The 27,056-nt window shown below is 48.3% G+C and overlaps 1 protein-coding gene and 1 long non-coding RNA gene across 2 annotated transcripts; one reads left to right on the top strand and one right to left on the bottom strand.

Annotated features, from left to right (window-relative positions):
* Positions 1–100: 100 nt before the first annotated feature.
* Positions 101–3,813, bottom strand: LOC113579807 (uncharacterized). The gene is made up of 2 exons (XR_003410906.3): positions 3,673–3,813; positions 101–574 (listed from the first exon to the last, which is right to left on the bottom strand). It is a non-coding gene; the product is annotated as an uncharacterized LOC113579807 (long non-coding RNA).
* cyp26b1 (cytochrome P450, family 26, subfamily b, polypeptide 1) lies at positions 3,010–21,411 on the top strand. Its single transcript, XM_027013990.3, has 6 exons — positions 3,010–3,947; positions 13,210–13,434; positions 17,110–17,385; positions 17,526–17,681; positions 18,451–18,732; positions 19,041–21,411. Exons 1-6 carry the CDS (start codon positions 3,744–3,746, stop codon positions 19,431–19,433), a joined length of 1,536 nt encoding a protein of 511 aa, XP_026869791.2. The 5' UTR covers positions 3,010–3,743; the 3' UTR covers positions 19,434–21,411.
* Positions 21,412–27,056: the final 5,645 nt, after the last annotated feature.

Consider the following 27,056-nt stretch of genomic DNA (forward strand, 5'->3'; position numbering starts at 1 on the left):
TCCGCTGCACGCGACGTCTCTCACAGCAAAGGATTATTAATATTGTGCTTCGGTCAATGGAATGTTGGTTTGCCAGATTCAAACGAGTGTCTTCAGTGAATGATGTCTGTGAGGGGAAACCCTATTTATTCATTGCAGATTTAATGAAAATGTAATTGTGAACCGTTGTCTTCTTGCCATACAACACTAATCTGGGAGCATATTTACGTCCGCTCCTTTCTGATGGATGTTTGTCTCCTCTCAGAACAATTTAGAACTGATGTCCTAATCCCTCCTGTTGTATACACGCAAAACCTGTCTACACAAACTTGTTCAAATGACTTCGCATCGCTACAGTTTAGCCGTAACATTTCCCATGTGCGCCGGGGCTTTAAGTTCTGGAAAACCCAGGAAACATCCTGATTTTATTGAGATGGGGGGGAAAAAGCAGCGTGAGTCAGCCACTCTTCCAGGTAGTGAGCCGGAGTGCTCGTAAATATGTCTCCTCCATGACCCATCGAGTGTTGGTAGAACGGGGCTGAGGCGTCAGACCAGTTATGGGGAGCTGGTACAGCTGCTGCATCCTGGGAAGTCACTGAAAACAACAGGTGACAGAAGCCATACAGTCACTGCAGATGCGTGTACTTGTTTTTATGCACCTTTACTATGCACGTTGGCTGGGTGAGTTCGGGAAGTGAGGCGGTATGGTCCTGGCTGAATTCCCCGTGCTGCGTCAGTGTGATGCGCTACATGGATTTAGGTGTTTATGTTTGGAGCGTTTAAGCAGGATGACCTCATCCCTCTGACTCTCCTCATGCTGCCATCACTTCCTCCCTCTTGAGCTGTGTCGGCCAAAGACGGTTTCCCAGTTTATGCATGGCAGCGCCGAGCCATGTGACGCACGCCTGCACAGATGACACGGCGTGCCCCACCCGTTTAATGGCTGTTCTAAAGAACATAATTATGCCGCACTTCCTCAAAGTGCGGAGTGAAGTGTGTCAGGACTGAAGTGCCACAGTTACTGCAGGTATGCGCGTCGGAGATTTCACTGAGTGGAGTCACACAAACCCGATACATTCCCCGGCTGCGCTACCCTAAACCAGATGAAAGGACTCATGAAGGCATGTGTGTGGGGTGACGCCTTGCTAGTAACTAGCACTGGAGGTGTGCAGTTCTAGGTGCTTTCCTGACATTAAAGCCTTTCATTTCCTTTAACATGAAAAGATGTTTGTCTTGGAGGCTTTTTATAGGCTTCTAAAGAAATCTGGAATGGGACATACTTTTATACAGTCATTTGGTTTGTTATTGATTGATTGATTGAATAGGAAAATAGATCAATATCAGATTACTGCAGATAATACTGTACCAAGTAGATAAACCAATAGGCTGTAGCCTGTTCTTTCTGAAAACAGGTCTTATAAATTTGTTGATTATGATCTGCATAATCTGAAGTTAATCTTGATAAACCAGGTTGTATTTTGTTTTTCAGAGGGATATGTGAGATGGTACTGGACATACAATAAATAACCACTTAGGTTATTTATAGTTGCTCTACGTTTGTCGCCACTAGGCGGCACTGTAGCGTTGCAAGACGTACTCCGACTTACATCGGCAGACCATACACCAAGTATGTCTTGGAAAATATCATTAACAAGCAGCGTTTCACTGTGCGAACTCTGGATAAATTTGCTTTGGCCTGAAAAAAAAAACCAAAACAAAAAAACCCACACCAGATAGAATAACAGAAAATCGGAGGGCTTGTCAGTACGCAGAGGTCTTACTATTTAAAAACAGAGGAATGAATGGGATGACTTCTATCGAGCGGCAAATCAGCAGTGCAGGCGCTCGTTCTGTACAGCTTTTTCTCACCGCTGTAGCAACATTTATTGTAGGCATATTATAAAGGCTTTCTGGCATAGAAATAATGTGGGACGATCAGAATTAACAGCATCACCCATGTTCTCTCTCTCTCTGGTGCACGCAGGTATTAATAAGCCCCAGAGAAGTAACAAGGGTAAGCGCAACATCCGGACCACGGGGGCATGACTAAGGTCAGCGCAAGCCGACTCGTGTGCTGAAAATCATTACATAACCGACTGCGCGTAATTCTGATCACAAACCGAACGTAACTGAAACCATATTCCCGCTGAAGCAGAGGACACAGAGACGAATCTGTCCTCCTGCTACTCACGGCGGAGTCGAATTGTTCGGTTTTGAACCGTTTCTCTACACGCCAGTCTTTTTTTCGCAGTGTTTTCATTCCATGCGTTCTTTTACGCGTTTCGTCCCTAAGCGTTTTGGACGCGCATTAAAGCTGAAATATGACTAAAAAAAAGGAGAAACACTATTTTAACTCATCAGCCTACACTGCCCACCTGGACACGCTTTGCGCTCTGTACTGGAGCACACGCGCGCCCTGTGCGCGTAGATGCGCGGTCCTGAAGAACCTAACAGGCTCCAAACCATGAACAGTGCAGCGACACCGAGCTGTTTTCAACGACAACTTAACTTTTGAAAAAGCACTCATTCATTCACGACCAATCTTAATAACGCGATTTTAACCATCTCTCTCTCTCCATTGATGACACTGTCTCAGCGATGCGGCATTGTCACAGCCGTAGCAGCTGTAATATTTAGTTGATCTCATTCTCCCCGCGCCAGAGCTATTGGGTTCCCTGCATAGTGAAAGTAGATTTATTTACTCATGAACGTATTACTAGATCGCAGGTGGTCGGCAACCTGGAATTTAAAAAAATGTAAAAAACAACAACAACAAAAAAACTTATTAAAATTGAAAAACTTCTGCGTCTCTCTCTCTCTGTCTCTCTGTCTCTCTGTCTCTCTCTCTCTCTCTCTCTCTCTCTCTCTCTCTCGGGCAGGCGTCCAGGTCCGCACGCTTCAGCGCCCGGTCCGTTCACTTTTCACCCCGCCTCAGTATGGTGGGGTGGGGTAAAGGGGGAGCCGCATGCACCCTGGCCGAATGCCGCCTCGCTGCCTCCGCTATATAAACACACATTGGAAGCTCGCTTAGCGACTCGAACTCACATTGAGAAACTGTATGTGAAAAAGAGAGAGAGGGGGAGAGCGAGAGAGAGAGAGAGAGAGAGAGCGAGAGAGAGTGATCAAGAGCGAGAGAGCGCGCGTCAGAATAGAGGGAAAGAAACGCACTACAGTCATTTGAAGATTTTTACTGCTCTAGACATTAGCATCCGTGCACAAACTTAAGAGGATTATTCCTTTTAATTTTATTTAACGTCTTCCTTGAGACCAGTACTTGATTTTCGCATTAAAATAGATTATAGGTATAAAGAGGCTTATTTGGTGAAGGCACGTTTGAGAAATTTTTTTTTTCCTTTAAAAGAATTTGAAAAACAGACACTATTAGGGCAGTTTGAAACCTTGAACAGGTTTCCCACGTGGTTACACTAGTCTGACAAGTTCACGTCTGTTTGTCATATTTCCAGAAGGATAGCTTGTATCGATTTTATTTAAAAAAAAAAATGGTTTGTCAAAGATTAATCTCGACTTATTTCATCTCGCATTCAATTAATTAAAACAATTCTATTCCTTTTATTAAGTACTTGAGGCTTCATTATTGAATTTAAAAGTGAACGAAAGTTTATTGCGTCTTTCTGTGACTTTTGAAAGGGTGCAGCTGAAGGTCTGTAAACTATTTACACTTTAGTAAAATACCTGCACATCAGAAGACGCGCGTGAGAGTAGTGCGCGTTCCGTTCAAGAGTTCCCCGGACGTCAGCCACGAGATGCTGTTCGAGAGTTTCGACCTGGTCTCGGCGCTGGCCACCCTCGCCGCGTGCTTGGTGTCCATGGCACTTCTACTGGCGGTGTCCCAGCAACTGTGGCAGCTACGGTGGACCGCTACCCGAGACAAGAGCTGCAAGCTGCCCATGCCCAAGGGCTCTATGGGCTTCCCCATCATCGGCGAAACATGCCACTGGCTGTTCCAGGTAAGCGCGTCATCACGCGCCTCTTTCTGCTGTGCCCTTTTTCCCCCCCAAATATTCGAGCTCGCTGCAGCAGTAAGCGCAGTAGTCGCCTGGCGGTCGCGCCAATCTTGTATGGCCCCTTGTGCGCGCCAGGCGCCGGGGCTTCCGCGCGTCTCCGCCGCGGTCTTTCTCTCGTTTGCAGACTGCTGATGCGATGCGATGCGATTTATGAGAAAGCCCATGTCACGCTCGCCACGGATAGTGCATATCCGCGAGGCCGTAATATTAGTAACGCAACAGCTGTGAACTGAAAGCGCGAGTTAGAAGCGCACACAGGCGCACTTGCTTCCCAGCGACGTCCAAAGGGGATCACTTGTTCATGACAGAGCTCCTTTAACGTGAAATAAAGTAGCGGGCGTATGATGCACGGTGCACAGGAGAACTCCTCCGCGACCAACACTTGTCCAAGCATTGACAAATCCACGAGGCGCGAGGGGAGGGTTGGGCACAGAGGACAGGGCTTGCAGCGCGAGACACGTAGCCTGCGTGCGGGGAGAAGCGCTGAGGGCAGGGTTAGCTCCTGTGTAATTACTACTCACGCTCCGTTATACTGGAAAAGCTTTAAGTGTGTAAGGGAAACCATGCCTGTCTTGCGCTACTGTACGGTCTGCCCGGGCGTTGAGCGCGAGTGCCCGCGGGAAATCCTGGCAATAAAAAGCTCAGTGTCACGTCTTTCTTGGTAAGTTCAGTCGCGTCTTCTCCATTAATGTCTAGTCGGCTGATACTACTGGAAAATACGTAGGCATGCGAGAAGACGATAAATTATTTGTCAACGAAAAGTAAAATCGGTTACCGAACCTACCCCAAAAGGCAAAAACCGCGGAACACGCGCTACTCGTTCACTGTAGTAAATAATGACTAAGCATAGTGAGATATTTCTTGGAAACAGTGAACACATGAGTAGGTAATTCCTTCCATTTCTCATTCGATTCTGGCTATGCCTGGAGAGCATGTACTATGTGAAGAGTGTGTGTCTTAGAACTTGCCCACTGTACGGAGCTACAGATGCGAGGCATGCCCTACACTAAACGTAGTGCGGCGCACGCATCAGATCCTCTGGTCAGCAGTAGAGTCTCCAGACTCAGGAGACGCATTCCGTATAGCTGGCAGCCTCTGTGCAAAAGCAAATAGCTTGAGTCACTATCCGAGTGCTAGATTTCAAATAAACGGATCTTTGTCTATGCCAGGTTTCTGTCACTTCTGGAAACGTAGGCTAGGGCATGTGTCAGGACCACAGAGCGAGTGTGTACTACCGGGCAGATTTGAAGTTCGAGTAGTGAATGTGTTTCTGGTGTGGATGTTTGAAGCCCGGTCGGTGTGGTGACAGATCGCTGGAGGCACACGCGAGGGTTCCGCGTACAATCTACAATCTCTCTGGTCAGCAGCGCGAGCGCAACTCTTGGCCGCTCCAAAAGTGGGTCAGAACAGACAGATTCATACGCGAGCTCTGTCAGGCGCAGACTTCATGTTGCGTCCACTTGACCAAGTGCTGTAATACCTTTAAACAATCAATAGGCTATTGTGGGTTTTTTTCGCCCACACATTGATTGTATAAACTTTGCATGCCGTCGTCTCTCGCGCTTATCCTGTGCGTAACCGTCTACGTACACTACAGATGCACGTAAGAACTACAGATGACTTCATTTCTTCACGATTTACTTCGGTGAAAATCCCCCCTGTCATTTCATGATTCCCCTCATACAAAGTTTTTCCAGATGCGTTTTCTCTTGGATCTTTTCTACCGATTTTTCCATTATTAACTCAAACCCAGGCGATCCCCGCGTGCTGACTGCTAATCCCAGTGCCCGTGAACCTTTCTCCCAGGGTGACCAGCTTTCACTCTTAAACTGCATGTCCCTCACATTATAGAACATTATCTTCGGAATGGTTACTAGTCAAAAGAACAACATAATGGTTTTAAAGAGGCATGCACGACACACACACTTTCCTCTATCTTAAATGCATATTGTAATTAAAAAGCTACATGTTCACGCACGCACAGCAACATATGTATGTGTGTGTATTGTATTTCTGCAGTGAGTTAGGGAAGAGCTCTTGGCCTGTAGCCAGTCTTCTTTGGCCAGTGACTTGTGGGTTATAGGGACCGCATGTTTTGCACTACTACAGGAAGGACGCTATAATATCATATATTATCACACACACTTCTAACGTATATCACAATTTGAGATGAATTTACCTGGATGCATCATTTAGAACATTTTTCACAAATGCTCAGTGTTTTATTTCTATGAATTCCCATATGCTTAAAGCACCTTCCTCCCAAGCAGTATTCCAGAAACATGACATGCACACATTCATCCACTTCAGTCAACATTTATTTAGACCACTTATCTAAATGATACTCAAAATGTTTGGCCCCGATCTTCACCGCAGCTTTGAACAGCACATAACTGTCAGGGCGATGACTGCGTCGATTGGACGGGTCCATGGCGGTTAGTGCTGAGAGAATGGCTGCCTTTTCCCCAGTAAGCTGACTTGCACCATGGGCTGAATGGTGCCGAGTGTAACGGAGCGGAGTCTGGGGGAGAGGCCGCCGCCGCGCCTGCTCCGTGGCACAGGTCACTTAGCGGGCAGCAGCAAGGAGCCCTCTAGCTCACTTCCACTAGCTCCCAACTTTCCCTGCACTCTGACCCACATCGCTTCTAGCTTGGGGGGCGGCACAAAGCACTCCTCCAGGAGGGTCACAGCTCTCATCCCCTTTCCTTGGATAAAGGGCACAAGGCCTGGGGCCTGATCAGAATTCCTGAGACGCTCTCTCTCTCTCGCTCTGCTTCGCTTGCTCAATCACTTTCACTCACCCACTGTGTCGTTCATTCATGCGCTCATTCATTCACTCTTTCACTCACTTACACATGCTCCCTCTCGCTCAGTCGGCCATTCCCTCGCACCCACCCTCCCTCCCTCCCTCCCTCATCCGGATTACTGGGCATGAAACGGCAGTGAGTGGCAGCGCCGCAGCATGGCCCCCCTTTCACCCCTGGAACGCACCGCCAACCCCTCAAACAGCCTCGGCTTCGGGGGCCGCGGAGAGAAAGGAGCCGGTGGAAGGGGCTTGGCAGCATCGGTGGGAGGTGGGGACGAGGAGGGTGAGAGCCAGAATAAAAGAGGGCCCCGGGGTGAACGCTCACACTCCACTGAACAACCGTAATCTCCCTCCACATACTGTTTCCAGGTCAAAGGGGAGCCCATTCTCCCGCCGTGGCCTTGTTCGGCCCTTTTCAGAGACTCGTGGGTTCTGGCGCCCGATCAGGCCCGAGTGAAATGGCCCATTCTGTGCGGGGATTCCTACCTGTTACGCTCCGGCCGGCCCTCCGCACCGCGTGAAAGCCTGCCCCCGTATCGCATTTCCATTACAGTGGCAGCCCATGCTTCCTCCTCGGCCCCTGGCCACCCCAGCACCCGCTTTGGCAGCTGGGGGCACTGGCCCTTTAGGGGTGATGGATGGTAGAATAATGGGACCTCCACTTCTCCCTCCTTTATCCCCTTCCTCTAATCTCTCTCTCTCTCTCTCTCTCTCTCTCTCTCTCTCTGTCTGCCTTTCTTTCACTCTCTCTCCTATATGCCAGAGGAGGCTGTCCAATGTACACAGCCTGAGAGATTCCAGCTGGCTATTTTGGTCAAATGGACATACTATCTACATTTATACTGAAGGCACAGGTTTAGCACAGAGAAGCCCCCCCCCCCCAAACATACCTGTTACCTGTAGTACTGAATCGGTAAATGCTGAGTACTGAACTACTGAACTGGTAAACGCTGGTTCCCTCCATCCTTCTGGCCCCTCCCGCCAGACGGCCAGCCACGCAAACGCCGCGGGGGCCGCGGGGTCGAGGGCCCCGATGAGCTGCAAGGAAGCGAGTGTGAGAAGGCGTGCCAAAAACCGCAGGGGGAAGCCAGGGAGGTGGAGATAGACGGAGCCTACGTGAGCGCCAATCTAAACGGGGATTACGTTTTTCAAATCCCCCCTGCTTTGTCCGTCATTCTCCTTTTCCTATGTCACCCGCTCCGTCTGCTTCTCTGTTTCTGGCAGGCTCCTAGTAAAGAAACACATCTGAGGCGCTTCAAGTAGCAAGAAAAAAAATCTGCCTTTCTCCTCTCCTGCCCCCACCCCCTCCATTCGCTAAGCACCCCAGTGTTTGGGTCACCCCCTTGCTGATCTGAATAAATATAATTAAAAGAGTTTTTGTGGTCGTAATAAAGGGGTCATTTGTATAACATTTCCACTGCCACACAAAGGCTACATTTATGGAGCAGGAGACTCAACCGGTGTCCAATTTACACAGAAATTTGTATTTTTAGTTTGCATTTTAGGCTGCACAGTGTGAAAGCGGCCAGTGGAAAAAGTAGTCCCTTTTATTGAACCTCTTGTAAAATATCTGATAAATTTATTTTCAAACGTAAAAGACGCTATTGAGCATGGCCTGTTAACCTTTTCATGACCAAGCCAGACAAGAGCAGGTCAGATGCCTGAGTGAGGTACAGACGCGTTCTGTGTTTTAAGTACATGCGCACACACATCCTCATACGCACACACACCTGGTCCCTTCTATTACGTTAGTGTTCCGGTACTGAGGACTCCATCGTTCTGTTGGCCTCTGCACCCATCTGTCTTGCGCCTTCTTCTCTCCAAAGGCATCCTCCATCCGTTTATCAGTCTGTCCGTTTCCTCATTCCTCCTCCTCACCACCACTACCAACCCTTCATTCCTTGAAACTAGGCGCTTTTTTTTTTTTAAAAGGCTTGCCGCATAAATATGCTTGACAGACTAAACGCATGTGGGCCGAGAGGAGGAAACAGAAGGACAAAAGCTAAACAGAGTGAGATTCATTCTTCTCTTCTCCTCTGCTCCCCAAGTAGACCCCTGCCTCAGCTGCTCTGGCGCACGCTAACCGCTCAGCCCCCCCGGGGGACCGCCAGGAACGCCGCCTCGCGCGGACGGGCAACGTTCACGGTTCGGAATTCAAGGGACGGCCCGTTCTGTGGCGCACGCTGGACGGAAATAAAACGAGCCTCTCCGTATTTGCACGGTGGCCGCCGGCACCACGCGGGGCCCTGCGCGTCTGCCGCATGTGTGCACGTGAAAGGGGCGTGGATTAGAGAGAGGTTAAAATGCAGATTACGACCTCATCGCTCTTCTGCGGGTGTGTGGCGCCGTCGTGCGTCAGCCACCCTTTTGGGGTTCCCCCCCCCCCCCCATTCTTTTTCCGCACGTTTGCGCCTTAGTGGCCCCGCGAGAAAACGTTGGTGGCAGCGGGGCGTGCGATTGGGCGGGCACTTCTCACCTTCTAGACAAATGTCACCGACCGCGCCACACCCCAATGCGTGTCCCTCCGCGTATCAGCGTCCAGCCTGACCGGCTGTTTCCAGCGGGGCGACTCACTGAGCTGTGAATTGGAACGCAGCCGTGTCCTGGCGGCCTGGCTCAGCTTGTCCCTTCCCTCCTTCCCACGCCCCGCCCGTGCACTTCTGTCCCAACCGTGTTCATTCTCCGGTGTCCATGCTCCAGGGCTCTGCTCACCGGCCTCTGAGTGCTCATGCAGGACACAAAAGCGGGACCAGGTTGCATTAACCTGCGCTGTAACCTCTCCACAGCCTTGCACTGTGCAAGCTTGTGCAAGTTTGTGCAAGTTTGTGCTTTTCAGTCCATTTTGTTCGTCCTCGGTGTACATTGCTGTTGGATTGTATGTGTAAGTGCCAGCCCTACACACATTACGAGTTTTCTGTGTGTGTGTGCATGTGTATGATGGTTAGAGCTCCCATGCTGTGTGTGTGTGTGTGTGTGTGTGTGTGTGTGTGTGTGCGTGCGTGCGTGTGTGTGTGTGATGAGGAGAGCTCTCATGCTGTGTGTGTGTGTGTGTGTGTGTGTGTGTGTGTGTGTGATGAGGAGAGCTCTCATGCTGTGTGTGTGTGTGTGTGTGTGTGTGTGTGTGTGTATGATGAGGAGAGCTCTCATGCTGTGTGTGTGTGTGTATGTGTGTGTGTGTGTGTGATGAGGAGAGCTCTCATGCTGTGTGTGTGTGTGTGTGTGTGTGTGTGTGTGTGTGTGTGTGTGTGTGTGTGTGTGTGTGTGTGTGAAAGAAGGCCTTGTCCCTAGCCTGTCGTGCTGCTCTGAAAGCTACTCCTTTCTCTCACTGTGCACAGTCTGACTACTGAGAGGAGAGCAAGCAGGGGAACGAACACACACACACACACACACACACACACACACACACACACACGGTCGTGTACACTGGGGGGTTGGGGTGAGGGTGAGGGGGTGGGTGTGATGATGGGATTTAGGTGTCAGTGCAAGGCTAACCTGAATTCCGGGGAAAAATAAATGTACATGCAAACACTCAACTCTCACAATGTGGTGAAAGATGTTACATTTATTTCTCCCGGTAATGTTTTTGGATGGGTTTGGAAGTGTGGGTGTGTGTGTGTGTGTTAGTGCTACCTCACACTCACTTGATATGTTAACTCCTCAATCACATTAACTCTACACTGGGTGTGAGCTGGCCGTGGAGCGTCCAGCCCCCGCGGTACAGACACAGACACCCCTGTAGGTTGGAGCCTCCTCCCCTCCTCCTGACAGTCTGGCTCAGTCCCACCCTGCCATGTGTCTGTGTGGCACTGGGCCAGGGGTACACACGGGTGAAACTCCAGTCGTGCTGTCTAAGGAGCGGTTTCTGCCATTTTCCCTCTTTGTGTCTGTACGCCCCAACCCCGTTCTCTCACCCCTGGTGCCTTGCCAGTCGTCAACCACACTTCGGCTTGTTATGTTTTGAATCCGGGAGTTCGGTCCTGTCAGGGGGAAGAGTTGCAATGCAGTGCTTTATTTATCAACAAACCACCTTTTCCCATGAACTGTGCATGTCGAGGCATAACTTAAACCCCAGCTACAGATTGTAAACGAGTGTATAATGAGCAGACCCTACCACGAGATCCACTTTTATCCAAAGCTCAGGCAGTGCTGAACCTTTTGTGGGCGGGTCAGGACCACCCAGTCCAACTCAGCTGAACCCTTAACATTTACTCGTAAAGGGATAATGAATTCTGCTTCTAGATCAGTGGCCACGGCAGGGCTGGGGATTTAAGAGTCTGGTTTCTAGAGCTCTCTGCTAACAAGGCAGGTCAGCGTAGGTAAACAAGGGTGAGGGTATGTGGGAAGATTCTGTATAAAATGAGCTTAAAGGAAAAGGTAGGTCTAAGGCGAGACCAAAGGTGAAGGCGCAGAAAGGCGAGACCACCCTTCTACGGGCGTTAGAAGACACCTTAGTGGTGGATATGTGTTCAGAGGCTGCCAGTCACACGAGCCCATTCAGATGTGGAAATGCTAATCTAATTTTGCTAACACAAATGTTGGCATTGAGAGAAATCTAGTGTCTGAAACCCCAAAACACAGGAGTCTTGTCACATCCCTTTAGCGTAACTGGGCCCCGAGACCCTTATACACGCGCAAACATGTAGGCTCACACACACGCTCCAGCGCCAGTGTGCCGAGGTGAAGTGTATTCAGGCCAGCCCTCTCAAATGGCCAAACAAACAGGAAAAAAAGCCCTCCGCACAGCTAAAATTATCCGCCCGAAAGAAGCGTCTGTGTGCCGGGGCCCATGTTGCATGCGCTGAGAAACAGGTCACAAATCTTGGCCTGGGAGGAGGGGGCGGGGCCGAGGAGAGCAAACAGCTACAACGGAGCTTCCCGCTGCAGGATCAGCGCCCGTGTTTTTGTGTACAAGTGTGTGCGTTAGTGCGTGCGTCAAGCTGTGAGGCCACAGTGGGTCTTTATGCGCGCTGCCGAGGTCCCGAGGGCCGCGGCCAATTACCGCACGGTACACAGAACGGCGTGTAGGATCGCTGAGAGCAATGCTTCAGCCCTTCAGATAACGCCGGGCGCGGCCCCGTGGAAGGCCGCGACTCACCAGTGTTTACTTTTGCCTTTTCCCGGGTGCTTAAGGAGCCTTGTCCAAGGAGGGAGCTCGCACGGGTTTCAGAGCCGTGGCCGCGGTGGGTCAAAGGTTACCTCGCAGGAGGTCTGCAGCCCCTGCAGCCTGAGTTCAGCTGCCACGTGCAGGGCTCTGTTCCTGACTGCGTCAGCACGGCTGTGTAAGAGGTCATTAACAGCGCTGCAGTTACCCCACTCTTGCTGTGCCCAACCCTTAGCACTTGGATTCAGGACGGGCCCCGAGTGTGGCCCTCTCCTCCGGTTCACCACTACAGCTTCATGCGTCTGGGGCGCAAGACTAGGGGGCATCGCTGCCCGGCTGGTCCACGGGGCGATAGCCAACGCCTGGTGATTGGACGAAGAGAAAGGCCCGAGAGTTGTCTGTCATCTGGACTGCGAATCAGGGACTTCGTTTGGTGGAAAATAAAGCAGGGTGGATGTAGTTGGCTGTAAAAATGATAAAGGAACATGCACAGGATTTCGAAAAGTCACGCTGGGTGTCATCATGGGTGTTCAAGCGCTGTCATACCAGTGTTTCTGTGGTGTGACCCTAAGCATGAGTGGGAGGGTCACTTTTGGACACTCTCTCATATGGCGCACACGAGCAAATGTGCAAGCAACAGCTACACCCACACTGTTCTAGTACATATGTGCACACTTCTATTATTTACACACACACACACACACACACACACACACACACACACACACACACACACACACACACACACACACACACACACACACACACAAGATCATTTTCCCCCAGTGATCCCAGGGGATAAGCTAGAGCCCCTTACTTGTAAATTGCTAAAACTAATCCACTTACAGCAAATCTGCCACAACTGGACCTCTGAGCCCTTGGAAAACAAAACAAATGTTGGGTGATCCGTCAGGCCTAACACCCTTTCCTCTAGACGGCCATTAATGCTAACACCTCGTCCATGCCGGCAATGGCTGCCGACTCCCTTACCAGCCCTCCAGCTCACACCAGGCAGGGCAGACGGGCGTCCTCCACGGAAACAGCCGTGGCGAATCCAAAGACTGGGGATTTTATTTCGCCCTTCCGATTAACTTACAGAGCATGCACAGTAAAAAAAAAAAAAGGCCCAGTGTCTGTTAGAAGACTTTGTTTGGTGTTGTTAAAACTGGCCGTCGCTTTGAATGAGACACGGCTGCGAGAGGTCCGGTGCTGCAGACGTGGTCATGTTCACCCGGCGGTGCTATTAACAAGCATGTCGCTGTCTCCCTTTCCCCACCACGCCGCCGCGTCTCCTGCAGGGGGCGGGTTTCCACGCCTCGCGGAGGCAGAAGTACGGGAACGTGTTCAAGACGCACCTGCTGGGCCGGCCGCTCATCAGGGTGACCGGAGCGGAGAACGTGCGCAAGGTTCTGATGGGCGAACACACGCTGGTGAGCGTGGAGTGGCCCCAGAGCACCAGCACCCTGCTGGGACCCAACAGCCTGGCCAACTCCATCGGAGACATCCACCGCAAGAGGAGGAAGGTAGGAGCCATCGCGCTCGCGCACACGCTCACGCACTCACATGAAACACGAGCCATGCATTTCATAGGTTTAATTAGGAGAGAGTATATTCATATTCCTTGAGTAGCTTTTTTTTTTTTTCCCCTCAGTGCTTTCTCACGCTCTTTCTCTCTCTCTCTCTCTCTCTCTCTCTCTCTCTATCTCTCTCTCATGCACACAAACACCCAAAATGTCTCAAAGAATTTGAAAAGTTATTACAAGCAGGAGCACCTGCAGTCATTTGAAAAGAAAAACAAAAAACCTAGCCCTACCGCTAACATGAACTGCACAAATGCATATGAATCTTTACACGACTCCAGAATGCTTGACTAGATTTACAAACAAACCTCTGTTGCCATTACGTTAAGGCCAGATTCAGTACTGTCCATTATTCTGCTTACTGGGGGGGGGGGGGAGGGAGGGAGGGAGAGAGAGAGAGAGAGAGAGAGAGAGAGAGAGAGAGAGAGAGAGAGAGAGAGAGAGAGAGGGAGGGGGGGGCAGGTTGAAAGAACAGGAGACAGGGTCAAATGGAGTAGACAAGTAAACCCTACTGTCTCTGTCCTGATCTGGGACCAGATATGCTCCCTCTCCTTGGCCTGTCCCCTGCGGCCTCTGATGGACGACCTAGCGCAATATCAGAAATCCTCTGTCCTCCAGTCTGACCTATTGTCCTCGGCCAGACTAACTCTTTTTTGTTTGAGCGGACCCCGTGCAGGCTAGCACAGGCTCGGGTTTCCCCCGACACACCTGTCCCATTGAGGGGTCCGAGGAGCGTAATCAGTCCACGTAACCCTGCAGGCCTGGGGCTTGGCGCAAGCCCCGCTAATGACCGCTAATTAGTCAGCTCATTATCCACACACAAAGGACTCCTTTACCTCTTGCGGGCAGCGGGACGGACCCGCACCCGTCACGTCAGACATGCTGCACATGCTGCGACATATGTCGCGCAAACATGCTTATCAGTGTGCCCCCCCCGTGACAATTCTAAATGTTTCAAAGTTTGGTTATAAAGTGAGTGGCCATTACTGTGTACTGAACTGCATTACATATACAGAGCACTGGGGGATTCAATTACCTTTCAGGACAAACTTGTAACAGATTAATGTTTCTGACCTGACCTCTGATGGAAGCTTTCCCACCAGCAAGCTCAGAGCCTGTGCTGGGATTTGTAGTGGTAAGGCTCAGCTCTGAACTCTGAAGACTAATCTGTCATTTAGGCTACATGGGGGAAGCCGTGTGCCAGCCCTAGGGTGTCGAACACTAAAACAACACTCACAACAATAACACAAACACAGGCTGGGGCAAGACCCCAATCCCTCCAGCGTCCCTAAGCCTTGTGGGACGTGGGGGAGGAAGAAGAGCGCCCCATGTGTGGCCTGGAGGAAGCTCGGTACCCCTATATGCTGTCTCGGGTGTTTACTGCGGAGCATTTCTGGAAGACGGTGTTGACCAGGCCTGCTGTGCGACTTCTCTAAAACCCCTTGCCAAATCAGGACGAGTGCGGAAGGACGGCCAAGGCTCGGAGTCGTCACCCGGTTCTGCACAATTCGCTCTCTGAAATGTTCTCAAACTAAAATTCACTCCTTACCTTTTTCTGTTTAGGTCTCTGCCTTTCTCTCTCCGCGGCTTGGCCTGCGCCCTGACCTCCTCCAGCTGTTTTCAGTGTTCTTCTGGCGTATTCTATGGCCCGCTTGCCATAATGTTCTCTTCTACGCTAAGCAGAAGCGGGCGGTGGGGAGGCAGAGCCGCAGATGACTGCAAGTTTAGCTCTCCGAGGCAAACTGCTGGGATGCTAACAGTAACGCCCCTGATGGCTTTGGTTATTGTCGTTGTCCAGCTAGTCACTGTCCTGACAGTGAAGTTTCATCTGGGCTACCTCAGAGAGATGATTTCCTAAATGTGGGTTTTTCACAGGGAACTATACGTTCTTTCATACCGAGTGCATCAGCACGCAAGTCTGTTGAAGTGTTGCAGCTTCTGGACTGTCCAGTAGAGGGCGCAGCACTTTAGTCCTGTGGCTCACCTGCTTCTCTGCACATTGCTCCTTGTGAATAAGGGATTGTGTTTTAGTTCCTGAGAGCGAGAGAGAGAGAGGGGCGGGGGGGGGGGGGTGTAGAGTGTAGGACGAGTGTAGGGAGAAGCAAAGAGGGGGTGAGAAAAGAAAAAGAAGAAAGAAGCCTTTACATTCTGCTCAAACCAGCAGCTTTGAGCTGTTTTATATAATTTAAACCATATGGAAATTATTAAGGCAGGGGAGCTTTAGAAGGTCTGTGTGTGGGTGCGCATCTGTGTATGTGCATGTGGAGGAGAGGACACAAGAAGTCTCTCTTTTTGTAACAAAGACAGAGAAGTAGCTGAAACATCCCCCCCCCCCAGCAGTATGCGGAGTTTCCTGGACAATGTGGACTGGCGCTAGCCGAACCTGGCGGACATCCGTACAGTAGACAGCGAAAGCAGTATTGTCCATGAGAGAGAGAGACCGAGACACACAGCTCCTGACCGATGCACGAAGAAGCATGGACAGAGCTGTAGCGTGGCCGTGAACACACGTGCACTCCTTCATGTACACGCCGCAGCTAAACAGGAAGTAATAAGGCTGGGGCTTTTTTTTTAAAGGATGTACACAGCATGTGCGAAACCACATGAAGAGACACAGACGCGCCATATGAGGGTTGGCTAGAAGGAGTAATGTTTTGTCAACTTTTACAAGGCAGGAGACTTGGGTGGTGTATCAGGCCAGACAATACCACGATTGAGGTGACAGTCACTGTGACTTTACTGCTAGTAAAGAGGGAGAGAGAGAGAGAGAGGGAGGGACGGACAGCAGGAGAAAGCCAGAGATGGGGGGAGGGCCCAAGAGTTTTGTCACCGGCTCCGCCCCCGTCATCTCTACAACGCTGGAAACGGGGTGCGGAGCCAAGGTATTTGGGGTGAGATGGCGTATAAAACGTGCTATTGTTAGTCACTGGAGCTCGGGTTTTTAAAGGGGAACATGGATGTTATTTCACCAAACAAACCCGCGCTGAGACTGAGGCACATTAGAAATGCACTGCTGCAGCCAGGAAAATCTTACTTTCCCCGCTCACTCGCTCTGCTGATGGAGAAGGAAACTCGTTCTGTCCCGGTCAACTATAATGCAGGGGCAGGGTTAGGAGAGGAGGAGAGGAGGGGGTTGAAGTAAAAAGGCCAGATATAGTGGGGACTTGTTCATTAATGACAATGTTCCATGTTCCACGCTAAAAAGAAAATAAACCTGCACTATAGCTGCTGACATGTGGCTTCAGGCTAATATTTAAATGACATTTCTACCCATGTTTCTGTTGAGCACAGAGCAGCCATGCTTGGTCGTGGTTTTGGGGGGGGCAAGGGAATTGTGGAATTGTGGGATGTGTAGTTTTGAAAAGGAAATCCGCATACCTGTGTTTATAAGTGTGGTCCATTCACTTTGCAAATCCTTCATGTATGGCTTCATATTTAATATATTTGTTGTTTCAGGCTTAGGAAGTGTGTGCTTGAGGCAGAATTGGACTGGCACTATGGCAGGCAGACTTAGGGCTGCGCACCATTACCGAGTCCCCCTCCCCCAAGACATTCTCTTGAGAGCATTGCTCCTCATGTGCAGCCTTGTAACTGAATCGCCGTTTTCTTCCTGTCCAGATCTTCGCTAAGGTCTTCAGCCACGAAGCCCTGGAGAGCTACCTGCCCAAGATCCAGCAGGTGATCCAGGAGACGCTGCGTGTGTGGAGCTCCGACCCGGAACCCATCAACGTGTACCGCGAGTCCCAGCGCATGTCCTTCCACATGGCCATCCGCGTCCTCATCGGCTTCCGGATCTCCGACGAGGAGATGCGTTTCCTCTTCTGCACCTTCCTGGAGTTCATGGACAATGTCTTCTCACTGCCCATTGACCTGCCCTTCAGCGGCTACAGAAAGGTGAGAGAGGGCCCCGGTCCTTCAACCTCAGTCTCCTACCAGTACATATCTGCCGTAACGACACCCGGATATTAAAAACGCAAACACAGGCCACCGTTGGGCCCAGCGTAACCGTGCCGTGCGTCTCGACGTCTCTGCAGGGCATCCGTGCAAGAGACGCCCTTCAGAAGGCCATCGAGAAGGCCATCAGGGAGAAGCCGCTGTGTACCCAGGGGAAAGACTACACCGACGCCCTGGACGTTCTGCTGGAGAGCGCGACGGAGAACAGCAGCGAGCTCAGCATGCAGGAGCTTAAGGTTCGGCCCGCCCCTCATTAACCCTCCAGGCGTGCTGCCCGATGCACGCGCTCTTCCCGAATCCCGGGACTGGGCACGGAGGCCGATCTGTTTGAGCAGAAGCAGGCATATGCAGCAGTTAACTGATCCCAGCTCAGTCCAAGTATAAAGAAGAGTCATAGAATGCTTGGATTTCTTTAGGCCTTTTGTTAACAAAGTTAACAAAGTTAAAGTTTGATTTAAATAATCAAAAGAAAGAAAATTCTTCACTTTGCGAACATTTAAAGTCAGCCTCGTCCTGCCTTCCTCTCTTTTTCTGCCACTCTCTACGCCACTCTGTCCTTTCTACTCTGGAAAGCTCCAGAGAAGCCGATATGAGAGGGGCCAGACATCACCTGGGGGGGTGGCACACACATGCTTTGACATAAATGACATCCACCAGCTGCATTTCCATGCAAGCTGTTTTACACGCAACTTCTGCTCTTGGCTGAGCAGATTTTCTAGCCTCGAGAGGCACCCTGGGTGCCTGCGCTCAGACACAGCCAGACGGGGGTAACCCGCGCTCAGACACAGCCAGACGGGGGTAACCCGCGCTCAGACACAGCCAGACGGGGGTAACCCGCGCTCAGACACAGCCAGACGGGGGTAACCCGCGCTCAGACACAGGCAAGACCCAAGGGCAGGCTTCTGTGGGACTGCACGAGAGATGGTGCGTCTTGCACCATCCAGATTCAGGCTCCGTGCCACTGCTTTACACCCCTTTAATTCTCCACCCCGCTGCCGCCTCCAGGAGTCCACCATCGAGCTGATCTTTGCGGCGTTCGCCACCACGGCCAGCGCCAGCACGTCTCTGGTCATGCAGCTGTTGCGGCACCCGGCCGTGCTGGAGAAGCTCCGTGAGGAGCTGCGTGCTCGGGGCCTCCTGCACGACGGCTGCCTGTGCCAGGGCGAGCTGCGTCTCGACACAATCTGCACCCTCAAGTACCTGGACTGCGTCATCAAGGAGGTCCTACGCCTCTACGCGCCCGTGTCCGGCGGCTACCGCGTCGCCATGCAGACCTTCGAGCTGGACGTAAGTGGCGCCGGTGTCATGCCGGCGAGCAGCTCAAACGCGTATGCTTATCGGCGTTCTAGAGCAGAGGTACTCAGTATGGGACCTCGAACACAAAATCTGATCCTGAATTAATTACATGAATTGTTCAACTATCTACCAATGATTACAAAATCCAGGATGAGAAAGGCCTCTATTCTATAGTTGTTTGGTTCTGAATTAAAAGCCCTAATAGTGTGTAAAACCGTAAGACCTAATATTGTCCTTCTCGCATGTTGCGCTTACGGTGTTTTGTCCTCTCCTCTTCCCCTGACTCTCCCCTCACACAGGGTGTGCAGATCCCCAAGGGCTGGAGCGTCATGTACAGCATCCGAGACACCCATGACACCTCCGCCGTCTTCAAGGACGTGGAGGCCTTCGACCCGGACCGCTTCAGTCCGGAGCGCAGCGAGGACCGCGAAGGCCGTTTCCACTACCTGCCCTTCGGGGGCGGAGTCCGCTCCTGCCTGGGCAAACAGCTGGCCACGCTCTTCCTGAAGCTGCTGGCAGTGGAGCTGGCAGGTGGGAGCCGCTTCGAGCTGGCCACCCGGACGTTCGCCCGCATGGTCTCCGTCCCCGTGGTCCATCCTACCGACGGCCTTCGCGTCAAGTTCTTTGGCTTGGACTCCAACCAGAACCAGATCATGGCCAAGTCAGATGAGATGCTGGGCGCCACAGTGTGATTGGTCGAGGCAAGGAAAAAGAAGGAAGTGGATGAGAGAACGGGGTGGAGTCTTTGACGCTTACTGTTGCTATATTACCCTCTCAAGCGACAAGCCGTGAGTTGAGAAAGACGCTCTTCTTTGTCATTTTCAAGACGACACTTTTATCTGCCAAAAATGTACAGTCTATCTTTTTTTTCTAAGAAAAAATAAATAGATAAAAAAAAAGAAATGTAAGGCTACATCATAAAGGATTTGCTAGGGGATGCACACAAGCTGAAAAGAAGCTGTTTCCGAATGCTCACAGAAGGACTGGAGGGTTCAAGAGGCTTGAGGAACAGTCAAGTGATCCGTGTCCAGCTACGTAGATGTCACAGGGTACGGCCAAGTGTGTGCTCACAGTGAAACGGCCAGTTCTGAGCAAGGGCAGGAAGTCATTCTTATCATGACCCTGAAGTCAGAGTTGCAGTACTGGGGCGTTTTTCAGGGTTTGTGTGTGTGTGTGTGTGTGTGGGTGTGTGTGTGGGGGGGGGTGGGGGGTGGGTGGGGCTGAAATTCAGGCATTGAGGAATGTAGGAAACGGTGTAAGCTAGAAGGAATGAAAGGGTGCAATTACTCAGGTGTGAATGTAGAACAGAATGACCTTTCAAACTAATCCAGTGCTATTTTGAATCCATACCTGCACATGAGAGTTCATTATCATATTATTCTTTTAAGGGGTGTGTGTGTGTGTGTGTGTGTGTGTGTGTGAGAGTGAGTGAGTGAGTGAGTGAGTGAGTGAGTGAGTGAGTGAGAGAGAGAGAGAGAGAGAGAGAGAGAGAGAGAGAGAGAGAGAGAGAAAGCATGGAAAATCTGCAGTGCTGTCACAACAGATTCTCTCTCTCAGGTTGGGTCATGGTGTTTGTGTGTACGTGTGTGTGTATGTGTGTGTGTTTGTGAGTGAGAGTGTTTGAGTGTATGTTTAAATGGGCATCGCTACAGAACACAGAGGGTGGAGGTGACCATATTTTCTGCTTGAGAAGTGTTTTATGCACACGTCAGGGCAGAGTGCTATCTGGCCTCTGACAAAAATAACATCTCTTCTTCCTGCTGCTCCTCTTTGCAACACTATAATGCGAACTGAAAAAGGTCATTGAACAGAGATGAAAAGACGTACTTGCCAACCTTCAATCAGTATCTCAAATATCTGTAAAGATTTCAAATGGAACATTTACCACTTCACAGGAACTATTTATGTGAGTGTCTTGCAGTGGGACTTAAAAAGAAGGGCACTAGGACCCAGAGTGAATAACAAAACCAATGGAGGACACCATCACTCATTCCACACATTGTGCGAAGGATTTTCTTTTTGACAAAACATGCCACTTGATCTTTCTGTTATTAATAAATGGATAAGTTGAGCTAAAGTTGTCTGCTTCAAATGTGCCGATGTCTAACAGAAAGTATATTGCTACAGTAGTCTGAAAGTGAAGTCTGCCTATTCTAAACAAATGATTGTGGGAAATACATTCATTTTAGAAAGCCATGGTTAACACCTTTTGCATTGTCTAATATCCTAATATTATTACTATTAATGTTATTGTAATAAATATTATTTTAAGTGCTATTTTTGTTATATTTCAGAATAGAGTTCTAGTATAAATAAAGTTTGTTGGTAAATATTGTTATATTTAGAATGATATGAATGGCAGTTATATTGTAAACAGTGTTTAAATGTTAATATGGTTTTATGTTATTATAATTATTGTTACCAATATTATCATCATTGCATTTAGTTAATATTAAAAAACAGAAGCACTTGTGAGGTATGTTTATATTGAGTGCCATGTGACTACATGTTGAGTTTTGTCTGTACATAATATTTTATTTCTTTTTACAAATCCACATTTCACTTAGTTAAAATATGAATGTTTTTCCTTCCCTTTCCTTTTTGTTACGATTCTTAAATGTACTTGGCAATTTTATAAACCCCTGTAATAAACTATAATGTGAAAATCCACTACTCAAGGATTTGACTCTTATGTTCCATTCATGCTAATACTGAATGTTGCTTGTTTTCTATGTTTATTTTTACATTCACCAATTGACATATCAAGTGCGTAACAAAAGCCTGAAGTTTCTTGAAACGCTGTCAGTGCATGAGGTTCGGATTACCGTTAAAGCCATTACAGTTGTCGACCATACGGTTCTGTGTCATTGTTCAACATTTCCTGGAGACCACAGAACACTCTTTTGATGAGCTGTGGCGATACTCTTCCTTCAAGTCATACTTGTTTTGCGAAAAAGAAAGAAGTTATATTGTGAATTTATTGTCTTTTTATGGTGTCATGACAATGAAACGGTGCCATTTATTCCACAAGAAGGTACTTTTTTTTGCAGGCACATATTGTGTCAAGAAAATGAGAATAGGATGACTTCAAATTTCCTTCATATTGATCTGTTCTACTAGCATTATAATACAGTCTATACACACATATTTCAACATCCTTTCAAATGTGGGTGTGGCAGGACTAACCACAGAATACAGTTCAGTGAACAGCTAAAGCAAGACGTGCCCACTGTCATACTCATGTTAAAGGCCTGTACCAGTACACAAGCTTGACTGGGAGTAGACGCTCACGGTTTGGTGTTTCTTTACCTTCTGCTCTGTAGAAAAAATACAAATAAAAAACACTGCCGGCTGCCTAGTTACAAAGAAATCATCCAAGTATATTCATGACAATGGAACTGGTGATGACATTACCTCTTCTGGGTTTTAATAATGCCTTTGATTCTCAAGACTTTAGTCTATTTCGCTAGGTATCAGTATAATATATAACATATACCAAATGATAGGCGCGCATCCTTGAGGTCTGATGAACGGTTTAAGAGATTGATCTCTTGCGTGAGCTATAAGTAGGATTAGTCGAAGGAGAGCTGAGCCAGTGGGAGCGATTAGGATACTTAAAGGACAATGGATTGACAGGAACAAATTCAGGAAAGCAGGAACATCTGGAAGCTGATCTCTACTTTAACTCTCAGATTTCTGACCCTTACTAAGACATACTTGTACAGCTATTACTGGTCATCTGGACAGTGCAGATGATGATGATGATGATGATGATGATGATGATGAAGGTGGTTTTGGAGCGTATTCACAAACACAGGCAAGGTTCTCTGAACGTTTGCAATATTCGGGCTCGGTTCTGTAGGGTACATCACGGCACATACACGGAGACCCTTCAGTGTACCATTCCCCCATATCTACATCAGTCCCATTCTCCACAGTTCCTTGTGTGACTCCACTTGCCCTTTACTTCTTATCAGCTCATATGAGGAACAATGGACTCCTTTCAGTGCCCCCCAATTCCCCCCCCGCCTCCATGCCAGGAATGCTGATTTCCGACCACAGTGTCTGGGAGTGTGCCTGGGAGCAGATATTTGGAGAACGAGGAGATGCTTTTAGGATCGTCGGGCTCCTTCATTGTTCTCCGAGGAGAGCGCTTGGTGAGGGAGCCATGGTCCTTGCTCTGCCTTGACCCTTCCGGGCCAGCGAGGCCCTCATCTCCACAACATTCTTGGGGAGATTTCAAATGTTTTTATTTCTCCTGCAGACAATTTTGCCAATTTTCCTCAATTAGACACACAAAGGTTTCATTGAGCTGATTTAGAGTTCCTTGGGCATGCTGGCCTTACGCTTTTCAAGAGCAGTGTGCCATGATAGAGGGGAATAATGTAGACTTTTGTTGGTTTGTCCAACTCTTGGTGTTTGGAGGTGGAATGACCCTCACAGCAATGCCATATTTTTTATCCATAGCTATCACAACGGAATAAAAGCTTTGAGATAATGACTGAATATCGATTTGGAGAAAACTGAGATTTCAATCGAACAAATTCAGCTAAAAAGAGGGATCATTTGTACTGCTTCATACTACTAAACAAACATAAACAACCTTTATGGCTGAAATGTCTTTTAATGCTTTATTATTTCGGAATATTAATTCGGGGAACACAAATTCATATTTCCTTTGTAATCCTTTGTGAAACATTCTCTTATTCTTACACTCTTGTGGTCGTTCACCAATGCATCAGCAACACAAGCAAAGGAATGAACTAGCATTGGATCATAGACCAGCACTAAGCTATGGGGATTCATGTTTTCAATTTGGGAGTAATTGCTACAGGCTGATGTGAGGGTTTAAACCTTTAGCTGTAGAGGCAGGCAGGAGTGTTGACAGGAATTTAAGATGCATTTTTTAAATCATGTTTGAAGCCACCACCCATGACCATTCGCTGAGCACATACAACTGCACTGTAGTCACAGAAAAAAAAAAACAAAATAAAACAAAAGAACAGTGTAGAAAACCCAACTGTACGAGATGCACTTAGGAACCTTAGCTCAGCTGATTCAGGGAGACTTTTTGAATGTCTGGACCAAAAGGCCTTTCGTACACTACATGTCTGTGAGGTTCATGTGCTGTTCCAGCATGGATCCTTCTGCAGTTCCTCCCTTTCTGTCTCTCTGTCTCTCTCTCTCTCTCTCTCTCTCTCTCTCTCTAAATTCACAATGCTCCCATTGTGCTCCGGATCTGGCCGACAAAGTGCACAGTCTCTTACTTCTGATTGTATTTTGACAGAAAGTGGGCTTTTGAGCCTGTGTGTGTGTGTGTATGTGTGTGTGTGAGTGAGTGTATATCTGTGTGAGTGTGTGCGTAAGTATGTGTGTGCGTGAGAACACATATGCCTACACAGTATGTGTGTAGGCATATGCGTTCAAGATTGTTTATGGACAAAACCTTTCAGACGGAGGACCAATGTTCTGTTAAAAGAGTGTGGTCTAGTCTCAGAAAGGTTCCAATCTGGTATCATTTTTGGGAATAGTAGTTGGAAATTCAGTACATGATTCATAAACAGTCACAGGGGTACACTTGCAGTCAAAAATAGAAATGACACAACTCCTAGTCCCTAAACTTGAACAAGCTTTTTACTCCTGAAAATACCTTTTTATTCTCCTTTATTCCTGAAAATTCCTATTAGTGAGCAAGCGGGCTGTTATGCTACAACAGGCCACCAAATGGTTTAGGTTCAAGATAAAGAGATGAAACTAGTTTGGATTCAAATTAAGTCTCAGCTAAAAAAGCCACTTAATCTGGAGTTTAACTCACACATTTCTGGAAAAAACAAAAACTGGTGACTCAGTCTTGTGATGATGACGTTCCAGCATTCTTTTCTTACTTGTTTTGTTTCGTATGATAAATGCTAGGCTCTGATTAGGAAATCAGTCTCTGGACTTGTTCTGGTTCAACTGTAATTGTTGTTTACTGCAGTAACAGAAGTAGCAAACTCAAGTAATACCAAAAGCCACAACAGAGTTTATTACCCGCATAAAAACCCACTTGCCTAAAAGTTACGGAGACACTGCACCAGGACAAAATTGGGATGTTTTTTTAACATGTCATTTTCTAAACAATAATTTGCTGGATATGTAATAAGTGTTTACTAATTATTGTAAATAGATTTAGGGAATTAGATTTAGACTAGCAACATTGAGACAAGACTTGGATATCATGCATGAGTCTGTAGTTAAGGATTCATGGGGAGGATCTGAGATGAAGTTGTCTGGCTGAACTGTAGCTTGTTTCTGCTTATGGAAATGGAATGATTTCGAAACCACTAAACTGATTACTGACACAGTATGCACTATAATTATTTATAATTACAGACTAAACACCTGACTAATCTCTGAAAAAGAACATACGGGAACTGGAAATTCAATACGGATGTCAGTAGACTACAATAAAATAAAACACCATGAGTGTAATCACACGCTCACTTGCCACTGAACTTTTGGTGAAAAATAAAGACAGCCCTTTCACCCAGTGTTATTGCAGCAAACGCAGAAGAATGAGAGCAAGCTTTGGTAAACAAGTCTACGTGAGATTGTGGGGGGGCACTGAGGGCCACCAACAAAATCCATGTAAACAATACAGCCGAACGCAGAGGCGCTCTGTGGGAACGCCAGCCATGGTGATCCTATCAGTGCTTATCAGTTTTGGTGGAAAAAACACCACCTCCCATACTTACAGCTCAGGACTCCCCTCTCCAGAAAGCTCACAGCTTCCCAAACAGGTACAGGTACACGTGAGGCAGGCATAAGTACAATAAAAATGTTTAAAGGCTGTTTGAGTTTGGAGTCGTGAATTATGATAAACATTTGATGTGAAATCTGATTCTCATTAAGTTGAACTTTTTTCTTCCCCCCATTAACGCAAGAGAACGCAAAACAGGAAGGAGCTCAGTAAAGGGCTAAGACCTTAACACACACGCACACAGACACACACACACGCACACACACACACACACACATACACACACACGCACAGACACACACACACACACACACACACACACAGACACACACACACACACACACAGACACACACACGCACACGCACACGCACACACACAGACACACACACACGCACAGACACACACACGCACACACACACACACACACAGACACGCACACGCACACACGCACACGCACGCACACGCACACACAGACACGCACACACACACACACGCACACACGCACACGCACGCACACGCACACACGCACAGACACACACATGCACACACAAGCATAATTTCCAAATCCTCCTTTTCATTCATTCTCCTCTATGTCCCTCATATCCAGTTTACATGCTTGATTTTTTAACTACTACTTTTTAACTTTAGTAAGCGTGCTCATGTTCTTCACTCCTCACAGAAATAACAAAGCATGTACAGGTAATATGGCTAAGAAGAGCTCCTCTCCAAACACCAGCAGTTTAGCACCGTCTAACTTTTGTCTCATGAAAAGTTACGTTTTATATTTAATGACAGTGTTACAGTGTCATATAAACATTGTACATTACACTGATAACAAACATAATACCTTATGCTTGGCACCCAGCAAAATAAATCTGTTTCTCTGTAGTCTTTTAAAGAAGTGCGGACACCAAAGATCTGCTTTGAAGATCAGAAGATCAATTACTCACCAAAATAGACAATGAGTAGAGAATGCATGTGGAAAGATCTACATGAGTCAATTAGCATGTCATGACATATGCTACCCATCCTCTTGAGATTAAGTTCAAGTGACATGCTCAGCCACACACACACACACACACACACTCACTCACACACACTCACACACACACACACACAGAGTGAGTTCCCGCAGGGGACCTGTTTGATCTCACATTCTAAGTCACACTCATGCGCACACATGCTTGCATACACACATGCCGAATGACACATCTGGGTCACTGGCAGATTTACAAGGGTATAACACAAACTTGACATTTCTGTCAAAGATCGGTGGCTATGCCACTGTAAATTCTTCATTTAGAATCAAGTAAAGGAACTAGATTAAAACATGGCTCTGAAAATGGACCTTCAACACGGTATATAAGATAAAACACAGACAAGCTATACAACTCCAACTCCGGGCTTATTAGTTCACTGTCACATCAGGTCACAATCTAAAGTCAAATCTGGGAAAGATTTGAGTAAAACATTCTTCAGATGTGTGCATCTCTCCTTCTTCCTGATACGTCCTGAAAGTTCGGGCATTTTTCTGTGAGCTGGCTGAAAGGGGCAGTCAGGGTGCCCCTGGGAGGT

This window comes from Electrophorus electricus, chromosome 13, assembly GCF_041902795.1.
Source record: "Electrophorus electricus isolate QZ-2024a chromosome 13, ASM4190279v1, whole genome shotgun sequence".
In the NCBI taxonomy this organism is placed as follows: Eukaryota; Metazoa; Chordata; class Actinopteri; order Gymnotiformes; family Gymnotidae; genus Electrophorus; species Electrophorus electricus.